The sequence below is a fragment of the Bactrocera tryoni genome, chromosome 4, assembly GCF_016617805.1.
Source record: "Bactrocera tryoni isolate S06 chromosome 4, CSIRO_BtryS06_freeze2, whole genome shotgun sequence".
NCBI lineage: Eukaryota > Metazoa > Arthropoda > Insecta > Diptera > Tephritidae > Bactrocera > Bactrocera tryoni.
Genome location: NC_052502.1, coordinates 7,229,344 through 7,241,109, shown reverse-complemented (window position 1 = coordinate 7,241,109; position 11,766 = coordinate 7,229,344). Strand labels below are relative to the sequence as shown.

Here is an 11,766-nt window from a genome sequence, read left to right as displayed (position 1 = left end):
AGTAAAGAAGTTCGTCCACATACCCATAGTACCCCCCCATAGTACTTAAAGTAGTTTTGAAAGAGAAATACCGGGAAACAAAATCTGACAGTTCGACTCTTTGTTTTGAGGAAACAATATTTTAGTATTGGGTCGTTCACTAAGTAATCCTCGAATTTCAACACTCATCACCTTACTGTGCCATCCGATATGAGTAAAGCTTTATATGCCTATGTGCGCATAGTCTCAGCACATACTGATATCTCATTTGAGCAGGTCGCTCTGCAGTTTGTACTGGGATCCTTCTGGCAGATACAGTATTTAATATAACATTATATATTTATATGTATTTTTAATGATTTCATTCACTTATTAAAGTAACGTATATAAATATATACATATTTCTTTGCGGAGTACATGTTTACCGCTGTTTAAGACAATATCATAACAAAGCAATTGTTTCCAATTTAGCACCTCATCCCTCTCATATACACCGAATATATTTTTAGTATTTGTATATATGTTTGTTTGTGCGTGAAATCTTCCATTGGCAACATCTTATACTATGAAGTTGCTAACCAAAGAGTAAAAAATATATATATAATAGTATTGTGATAAAATTGAAGAAATTATTTTTGGTTGAACGTCTTAAGACTGTCACTGTGTGTACTTTAAGGCAGACTGTTTAAAATCTGACTGTCAAAAAATAAATTTCCACCAGATATTGGCTTTATTTTTTTTTGAAAAATTATATTTTTTTAAACCATACCGATCAACAAAATATTTTAAAAAAGCGATTAAGAATAAATAGCTCATCTTCAGCTAGCTTGAGGCCTGCTGGACACATTCACAGGATTTCTCCCTTGATATTCCCCTTTTGCTTTTAAGTTAGCATAAACTAGAAAAAGCATTAACTTCGGCTGCCCCGAAGCTACAAGTATAATATACTCCACAGGTGTATTTCTTAGAGCAACTAAACTAAATATGAAATTGTAATTGTAATAATCTGCACCATATATCAGGACGGGAATGATCAGTGTCTTGTAGAATTTAGTTTTTGTTCATCGAGAGAGAATTTTTCTTCTCAATTTCCTTCTCATCCCGAAGTATCACGTGGTGGCAAGAGTTATTCTGCGTTGGTTTTCGACATTGTTGTTGCTGTTAATGTTGGTTCCAAAATAGACGAATTTATCTACGACTTCGTAGTTATGACCGTCAACAGTGTCGTGGGAGCCAAGTCGTGACTGTTTGTTTGATGACAGAACATGTTGCGTCTTGCCCTCGTTCGCTGCCAGATCCATTTGCTTCGCTTCCGTATCCAGTCTGAAGAATGCAGAACTAACGGCGTGGTTGTTGAAGGCAATGATATCAGTATCATCGGCGTACACGCTCTTATAGAAGATTGTACCTTCTCTATTCAGCACTGCAGCTCGAATTATTTTCAGCAGGAATAGATTGAAGGCAGTCGCCTTGGCTGAAACCTCGTTTGGCATCGAACGGCTCGGAGAGGTTCTACCCCATACCAAATTCAGACGCGGCATAAAAACCTTTTCAGCTGTCAAAAATAGCTTAGAAATCGACAAAGAGGTGCTGTGTGTCGGTCCTCTTTTCAGTTGTTGATTTTCCAGGCCTAAAGACACACTGAAAAGGTCCAATCAGATTGTTGGCGGTGGGCTTTAATCTTTCACACAATACGCTCGAGCGTGCTCCTTATCAGTTTCTTGCCGCCGTGTTTGAATAACTCGGCCGACAATCCATCAGCCCCCGCCGCTTTGTTGTTCTTCAGACGGGTAATTGCTATTCGAAGTTCTTCATGGGCGGACAATGCAATGTCCACTATTGGGAAATCACGTTCACCATCTTCTTATACTTTCACTGCCATTCAGCAGGCTGGAGAAGTGTTCCCTCCATAATTCAGTATGCTCTGGACATCAGCCTCTAGATAACCTCTAAGTGTTCTACAAGAGTATGATGCTCCGGGTTGCAGGTGTACGTAAGGAGCTTGAAATGCCCTCCCACAGTTGCCTTATACCGAGTTGCAAAGGAAGGTCTCTCATCCGAGGTCGTTGTTTCCTTTTCATTGGGGGCGTTTTTGACGTGGCGGCTCCCAAACCCAGCGCACAACCCTGGGGAAGGAAGCTTTGCCTTCACACTATAGCTCTCCTTCCAACGGATGGCCTTGGCTACCCAGAGGATACTTAGTCTAAGACCGGAAGTTTTGAGCTGTTTGAGCCATATGTAGCGGAATCGTTTCTCGGCACTCCCAAGTGAATGACGTTTAGAGAGCTTTCCTCACTTGCGTGAACTTCTACACATGACTTCCTGATTAACTAAATTGGAAAAATATGAAATGTCTTTTTAAAGTTAGTAGACATTATTGAAGATCAAACAGTATAATATTGACTTCCCCATTTTGTTTTCCCTAACGTAACTCATAGTAAAACGAAGCATAAGAAGAGGTACAATACTTCAAAGTTCAGCATAGTTTGCCCTTGAAAAGAGAAATACTTAGTAAATTAAAAAAGTCAAGTAATGAAGACTATAGTAAGGAGGGTTGACCATGAATTCTAAGACCGACACCTATTTTGAAGCTAAATATCATAAAAATATTACTACAAAAATGATATCGACGGGATCAGAAGTCGCTGTAGTAGGCGTCTTGCCTTCAATGAAAACTCATTTAGAATAACAAAATCGAAATTTTCAAAGGAATGGATTTATTCTTTAAAGCGATATGAACTTCTGAAAATGTTTGTTAGATATGAGTGTAGCATTTATCACCGTTATAGAAATACTATATGCTTTCTCGTCATGAGCTTATGAGATCATAAACCAAAAACGCTCGCACAAGGTTTCAAAAATACATATTTTTCCGGCTAGAATTACCAGAAGCTAACCAAAATTCATCAAAAATATAAAATCTCCCTCTAACTACTCCCCGATTTTACTTTTTTACACATATCACATACCTCATTTAGTGTGCAGATATGTCTGTATGTAAATAGCTTAGAAAGTAAAGAGGATAATAATAATAACAACAACAACAGCAATAGAACCTCACTATCGTAAACAAAAGTACAAAAATAAGCAACGATAATAAATATTTTTGTAGAAAGTGCAACGGGGATCTCACAATAATCGCCGAACACTAGAAATGAATAATACGTCACAACAACAACACGGCAGTGTTAAAAACAAAATAACAATATAAATAGTAAAGCTGAAATGCTAAAAATGCTGAAACAAAAAGACCATTCAAAATAAAAGTAGCAGAAATGGGAAAAAACGGTGAGCGGAATAGTCGTAGAACATAAATTTCTAGGGCTTCCGCAGCGAACTTCTAAAGTTCAGAACATGCCAACACAATCCCCTAATTTAGTCTAGTTGGTGACATCGTCGGTGGGACATACAGCAGACCAAAATCGTAAAATCGTACAAAACATGCCAGCATAACGGTTTGCATGGGCATATTTCATTGTGTGTGTGTTGTTCGAAAATATTTTACCTAAATGCATTTTGGTTAAAAAAAAGGTTATGGAACTATATGGTATTTCGGAGTTTTAATTCGCTATAATTTATATTCATAAGAAATCGTTATGTGAAAATGTTGCGTAAAATTCAAAAAATCATGCAGATATATCCACAAAAATGCACTATTACATATATATTTATGTAAAGACAAGTGAATTTTAAATACACATTTAATTATGTAGATCGAAAATATATGCTATAACTAGAAAATTTGAAAAAATGTGAACGCGCAGGAGCCTGTATCTTAAGGTTTCCTTATAAAAGTGGTTAGACAATAATGAATATGAAACACAGCTCGTCAAGACACCAATAAATCGTTAAATTCTCTTATGGAGAAAAGCACAATGAAGCGAAAACAGAGACGATACAGGTATGTAAACGAAAGAAAAAATGCAACAACAACAACAACAGTACAGAGTTATCGACACAATTTTGCGCACTGCCATTAGCAGTGTGAGATGAATAAGTAGGCATTTTATTTTTCGTTTTTTCTAATATAACGGTTAGCGAAAGTCCAACGATTCAAGAAAAACTGAAGAAGTTTTCTTTTACAATGAATATTCAACACAACTGACCGCATCAGAACCTATAATAAGTCAAATTCCACAAAGAATAATTCATATCCTTAGAAGTATGGCTCGTTGCGCTAAGCGTTGATCTGTCCTGAATGCGGTTCATCTGGCATGAACTCCGTAGCTCCTCAACTTGGCTTTTCTCAGCGCTTTTATTAATTATTTTATTTAATCTTTGATATATAATATCTTCGTCCAGGTATTTCATACGCATCTCATCTCAAAAACATTTTTTGTTACTATTGATACTTTATTTAAAACATAGCATATTAAAATATAGCATAGAATGAATATAATTCAATTTTGAATGACTCATTACAACTTTTATTTGAACAATATGGGTTAGAAATACCGTGCGAAATAACATGAAATGAGAAAAATCTTTTACAAACTGCAAACGTCGTCCATATCTGAGAAAAGTTCCTCAGTTTGTAGCTTGTATTGGCGAAATGGTTTAAACTGACCCTTGATTACACCGACATAGAAACTTAGGAATATTCTTTTTTCAATTTTTAATGACCATAAACGGATTACATGGGTTTCCGGGTAAACCCTTTTTTAACAATTTTTTTCTCATATAAAAAATGAAATATTTTATTCGAATTTTTTTATTGTTACAAACCTACACTATTAACAAAGAAACTCTGAAGTTTGTGGAAGAAAAATGTTTTAAAGTTGCCTTTACGACGCCATTTCCGGTGTCCCCTCGGAAAAAAATCCGCCAGCGTTGGCAGGATAACTCCTTGCAGGATCATCTAAAGCGAAAAATACGTGTTTTAGTTAAAACCTTATCATAGAACTTGAACGAAGGAAAAAAAAGAAAATTGAATTTTTAGCAGACATTTTTACAAAAAAATTAAAATTTCAGTGAAAATTTCGCCACTTTCTTTTTTCAAATTGTTGTAATCGAATAAAAATTCTTTGTCCAACTCTTTAAGAATTGTATCTGAAAGACCTGTGTAAAATTTCATGAAAATCGGTTTATTAGTTCTCGAGAATTCTTGCCAACCGACTTCAAAAACACAGTTTGGAGAAAAACGCGTTTAAAGCGCGGCGCACTTAGCCTAGCTAGTCTCGAGCGCACAAGTTCTCAAGGTTGTATTTCCAAACTATTACTCGGATCAACTTAAAAATTTAGGACAATATTCTAGAGGTGTTGTCGAATTTAATAATATAATAAAAAAACATCGATTTTTGAATTCCGTAAACCCATGTAATCCCTTAAGAAACGATAATCATAAGTCGTAATCATCGGTGAGGTTTACATATTTTCGTTGATGGCAAAGGAGAAAACATTTTCACACGGTATTGACTTTTGTGCGCTTCGAGGTATCAACCATTTACAGAGAGTATGAGAATAAGCTTTTATTAAGACCTTCTTATTCGCATTAAACCTTAAAAATAGGGCTTTCTGAGTGTCCGAAATTATTAATAGAATTGAACTGATATTATTCGCCTGTTTTGAATTCAAACAAATATTTCCATGAATCTTCGCCATTTGTTGTATATACTAACATATTAGGTTGTTGTTATAGTTATTGCAGCGTCAGAGTTCTGCCGAGTTGACAGTCCTTGACCGAATAAAAAATTTGGGTCCGTTCCGGTTACGTAGACCTGACTGTGTGGGAATGAGATATATTTTGTACTTTTTGCCTGCCCCATTCAATATATAAGTCCGAAAGTTTTGTTGGGAATTTCGACAGATATGGTTGTTTTTTAATCGATTCAAAGCATGACCTCAAATCCTAAAAATTAAAAAATATCTTCAGATTTCTTATTTTTATTTGTCTCTTTGTTTCGGAGGATGATTTCACTCAAAAAAGTCAAATCGCTTATATGGCCTTCCTAAGAGTAACTCCAAGTCCTGAACTTTTGCTCTTCACTCTCTTATCTACCCAAACCCTTGTGACCTTTAATGTCACATAGCGTCTTTCAGTAGACCTCCTATAAGAAGTCATAAAACGCACATACTTTACTCGAGAGTTATTTATTCTTTTGATTCAAATCGGAGTTTGAATATATTGATATATGTTTTATTTACATAAGTGCAGCAAAGAAATCAAAGTTGACCAAGCGAATGAAAAATCAACGGGGGAACTACATAAAGGTGGATTGGACTAAGGTAAACATAAAAAGTGATGAAGGCCCCTAAAAGTCCCCCATTCAAAGTTACCCTGCTATTTAATATGATTTTCTCCTTAACGAAGATTATCTTTAACGACGAATGCCGACTGGAAGCAGTGACAGAAACCAGTCAATTTGGGCGACGTTGACCGAGTGAACGTTATGCGGAGACCTGCATTAAAAAAAGATAAAATATCCCCCCAGTGTAATGATTTGGAGCTGCTTCTTGGTGAAAGGTTCTGAGTCGATTTATTTTCTTCAGGAATCGATGAATAGTGAAAAGTACATCAATGTACTTCAACACGTTTTTTTTTACTACATTTGGCAACACTGAACTCTCCGCTCTAATAATAAAGAATTGCTTAAATAGTAAGCCTCAAAGAGTGAAGAATGTTATTAAAAATAAAGGTTTGTCAAACAAATACTAAAAAATTGAAGTTTTTCTAAATTTTATGAAAAACTGTTATTCCATATATGTAAATACGAGTATTATTCAAAAAAATCCATTCTCATATCGTAATAATTTTTGGTTTATTTGACTGTGAACGAGAAACTATATGAATAATTTTATTTGTTTCTAATGGGTTGGCGGGGTACTGTATGTTCTATTATTCTGTTTCATAGCTTAACTTTTATTATATGTCAAAATAACCAAATAAATTTATAAGTTCATATGTATATAAAAAGCTGTGGCAAATAAAAACAAATCCCTAGAATCGATATTGAAAAGAACTAGCTAAACATGCATACGTACTTATATAGAAATACATGATTACATCATGTCTAAGGGATTTCACGCTGACGATGGTGATGAATTGTTACATATTTTCTCTACTTTCTTTCACACAGAACGAAAATACGCCAAAATGAAAAATCTTAGTTGGTAGAAATGATCATAAAAGAAGAGCGTAGAAAGCGCTTAGGTTTCGTATATATTTTTACACGTTTTACAATTCCTCTTTGCCAGCGATTACCCATCGAGGATTAGAGAAAAATATTGGTGGTGAGAAGAAATGGCAAAAGTAGACAAGCAAAAGCTAAAAGAAGAGTACGAGGAAAATACAAATTTCAAAAAATAAATTCCAAGTGACCGACTGACTAAGCATTATGGCGAAGCACAACAAGTACATTGAACCAACTGACAGTAATACAACACGACGAAATCGACAAGTACATAGACGAGAACAATAGTTGACTGTACGGGGGTGGGGGTGGGTAAGTGGTAATTTTGTTGAGCACGCCACTGTAGATAACTCAAAAAGCAAAATACACTGTGTGGACCTTACTTGTCACTTTTCGCCGCCATTTTTCATATGTTTCTTACCGTTTTATTGCAGAACCACATTCAACTCATTGCAGCTGCTAGAGCTAGAGCGCGCCTTCCAGCGTACCCACTACCCGGACGTCTTCTTTCGCGAGGAGCTGGCGGTGCGCATCGATCTTACCGAGGCGCGTGTACAAGTTTGGTTTCAGAATAGGCGTGCCAAGTGGCGGAAGCAGGAGAAAGTCGGTAATGATGCGCCGGGTGGCAATCTGCAAGAGACCGAAGATGGTCTCGGCGCGCAGACCACGTATGCGGATGAAAACGCCATCGCACAGCTGGACAACTCCTTAGGTGAGGTCTTCTACCAACCACAATATATAGATTTGCAACTATATTTCTTTCCACCCACAGGCACCACCTTGTTACCAGACACACCGCCCCAGTCCGCAAATTCGTTGGACAATGAGCCGAAGGCACCCTTCGGCGGCGGCTGTCTATCACCGTCTCGAATGTCACCAAATATATTTCTCAATCTCAATATCGATCAACTGGAACGTGGCGGCGGCGTCTCCATGGAGTGGTCAACTTATCCGCCCACGAGTACAATGTCCAGCATGTCGCATACGCTGACGCAATCGAACACGCCACCTCCCCTAATTATTACAAACACCAATAACAATAACAGCAATATGGCGGATCCGCAAAGCAGCCATCTCAATCACAATACCAGCCTGAGTAATCATGTGAGCCTGCTGAGCGGTGGTCTTAACCCTTCTCTAGATCTGGACGCAACAACAAATTCGACTTACGACGAAATGAAATTTCTCAATGTCGATCAATTTACAATTGATAACTTCAAAGCCGAATGCATTCTGAACTTGGATCAGGCGCTGACATTGGATGATAAGCCGTCACTGGATCATCTGAGTCATGGACTATCGTTTGAAACCGGCCCGCCGATGGATGGCTGTGGTGTGGTCGTACATCAAACGCTGGATCAAATACACCACCAGCAACATCAGCAACATCAGCAGCAACAAAACGATGATCACATGCAAATGTTGCATCATCAGCAACAACAACATGATGCCCTCCATCATAATCAGCTACACCAAATGCAACAACAACATCATCATCATCATCACCTACAACATTCCAGTCTATCACATCTTATGCACAGCTCCAGTCAACTGCATAGCTCCCAGCACCCGAGCGCCTTGAGCTTAGATTTGCCCTCGTTTAGCTTATGCGGCGACGACGATCAGACCAAATCGCCACCCTCTTTGTTGTCGCTAGACAAGCCACTATCGCTGAATATCAGTGTGGACGGTATTGGCGATCTGGTGGATGATAAGTTCTAAAATACGAAGGAATGTGCTTAGATTGGAGTAAAGTCAAAACTCTATCGAGGCTAACCATGGAAAATCACAGTTTCGCAGTTGCATGCAATTCATCAAATCTACAATATGGTTAAGGCTTTTTTTGGAATTATTCGATCCGCGATAAGATTTCGAAAACTAAATGCTTTAATGAAGCTTTGTCTAAGGTTGGCAGGCTCTCAGCTCTATTTAAAAGACACACAGAAAACTCTCAAACACCATCTACCTAGTGAGGCTATCATTCATCGATTAATAGCATATTGTTTACAAGCAATATCTATTACGATATGTATATTGGGTCTTAACAATAAGCACTCTCTTCAGCTGCCTCCAAAACGGCAAAAATGGTTTTCTTCCACTTGTATATTCACACCAAGTGCACACAAACCCAAATACTATCATGAGTGCCGACTAGCTCTGTTATATTCAACTTACTAATCCAACATCCAAAATACTGTCCAATCAACATATAACGGGTTTTTCAATAAGAGCCCTACCAAAGCTTTTTTAAATAAAACAAAAACGGTTTTGATCACAGGTCTAGACGCTGAACCCAATTTTCGACAGTTTTCAAGCATAAATCGGCCGATGACTGGGCCATTTCGTGAGATAACACGTTCACCAAACTTGGTTTCCAATAAATCGATTGTGATATTCGCTGTGTAGCTTGTGGCGCCGTCTTGTTGGAACCACATATCGTCCTAGTCCATATCATCAAATTCGGGTCAAAAATATTCGGTAATCATTGAGCGGTAGCGATTCCAATTCACAGTACCGAGCCGGTCTTGATCATCACGGAAGAGTACGGACAGATGTATGCTGCCGTACCAAACCGTAATTTTTTCGGGAGGCAATGGTAACTCATGGAGTACGTGTGGTTTGCTACCTGACCAATAACGCATATTTTACTTATTGACGAAGCCATTCAATCAGAAATAAGCCTCATCAAGATGATTTTTCGATGAAAATTTGGATAATTTTCAAGTTGTTGCTCAGCCAAATTCACGAACATACGACGATTCTGGTGGTCAAGCGGTTTCAGTTCTTGTTTCAGTTTGATCTTGTAAGGATATAGGCCAAGATCTTTTCGCAAAATTCTCCCCAGCGACGTCACAGAGATGCCCAACGCTTGAGAACAACGGGTGAGAGACTTCTTCAAATGATGCGCTAGCAGCAGCAATATTCTTGATACAATAAGCACTTCTTTGTCATACTGGCACGGGAACAATTTGTAATGGTCTGTGGATTCAAATTTTTCCAACAGACGCACAATTGTTGATCAGACAGGACGATTTTGACGACCGTAAATTAAACATAGCGCTCTTAAAGTTGAGGCCACTGACTCCAAATTTCGGTAGTGATTTTGAACAATTTTGACTCGTTGTTGAATCGTAAATCTTCCCATGATGAAATGGCAAACCTTACTGAAAAGAAATGTCAATAGAGCGGGAAAAATATATACATTTGCTGTCCCTATCTGTCCACTTTTGTTGCATCCCTATGAAAAACCCTTTATAAAGCAGGTAGAGAGCTTACCGATTTTAACTGGCATTTTTTCTCCCCGAAACCTGTTTGAAAAGTATTGTTCATGGTCTACCGTTAGTAAATCCAAAGGAGAGTTAGAGATTTTGAGTACCATAACTGGGGTACTCATCAGTGTCTGCTACTCAAAATGAGGTGCTTGAGGAATTACTCTCTTATAATTCTGCTCTGAGTGAGTTCATTCAAGCTCATAGCTAACAATAAATTTAACTAATCTCTCATTTCTAGTTATGTAATTTGTATTAGTGTAAGCTATTCTTACTGAATTCAGGGGGTTAACGGTGTTTATGTAAAGTGTAAATATCAATTCCAGATCAAATTGTTGAATGGTTGTATAAAAGTATGAGCGTGTGTTAGTCAAATTCATTGTTAATGCTTTTATAATCGTTTTTTATTTTATTTATTTTTTATAATTTTTTAATTTAACTACTCTTAAGCTAATGAACTTTAAATTACTTTAAACTTAGCAAATAACGCTTTCATAGTCTAAAATCTAAATAAATTGATCTAGTTAAAGAAACATTGTATTAGAAAAATTAATTAATCCTTATAAATATTACTTAAGTAATAATATAAAAAAATATGTTTATGTTAATAAATTATAGCAAATAAAATAAAATATATTAAAATGGAGATAACGATTACTTAATTTGCTAACCGAAAGACTAACTATTGTTTTTAAGGCAGCCAATAATACTTTTGAGCCTTATGATTTAATGCCTCAGAGTTAGAGCATGTTGGATGCTATATGAAAGACTTCGATTGTACAGTTCGTATCTATAACAGGTGACTTAAATTGTCCCCTGGCTTTTCGAACATAATTCCCTTCAAGAATGATACATTGATTATGGCGACCTTCCAACTTTTCTTTACCATTTTTATAATACAACTTGTCATTTACTTCAAAATGGACCTCAGTTTCGGCGATCTCCTCTTCGTTGTACGAAAGTTTCTTTCCAGTGAGCATTCTTTTGAGATCTGAGAACAGGAAATAGTCGCTGAGGCCAGATCTTAAGAGCACGGTGGATGTAAAACCAATTCGAACCCCAATTATTGAATTTTTGCCATCGTTTTCACTCACTTTCTTTTTCTTCAAATGCGACCGTCTTTCATCGATTTGGTCTTTCAAATGGTCCGATATGCAATGTCATAGTCGCTGTTGATGGTCCTTTCTTTTTCAAGGTAGTCAACAAAAATTATTCCATGCGCATTCCAATATACAGACGCGATAGCCTTCCCAGCCGACTGTTGCTTATTTCCACAATTTCTGCAATAGTGAGCTCGCGCCGCACACAATTTGCACAGAGCTTTTCTGCTATCTCGAACAACTTCACTTTACTGTCAACCATAAATATTTTATCAACGTTTTTATGTT

At 37.1% G+C, this 11,766-nt stretch overlaps 1 protein-coding gene across 1 annotated transcript; it reads left to right on the top strand.

Moving 5' to 3' along the window:
- The first annotated feature begins 3,248 nt into the window (after nt 1-3,248).
- Nucleotides 3,249-9,367, top strand: LOC120775897 (paired box protein Pax-3). Its single transcript, XM_040106287.1, has 3 exons — nt 3,249-3,880; nt 7,544-7,821; nt 7,882-9,367. The coding sequence occupies exons 1-3, from the start codon at nt 3,840-3,842 to the stop codon at nt 8,829-8,831; spliced, it is 1,269 nt and encodes a 422-aa protein (XP_039962221.1). The 5' UTR covers nt 3,249-3,839; the 3' UTR covers nt 8,832-9,367.
- The last annotated feature ends 2,399 nt before the right edge of the window (nt 9,368-11,766 follow it).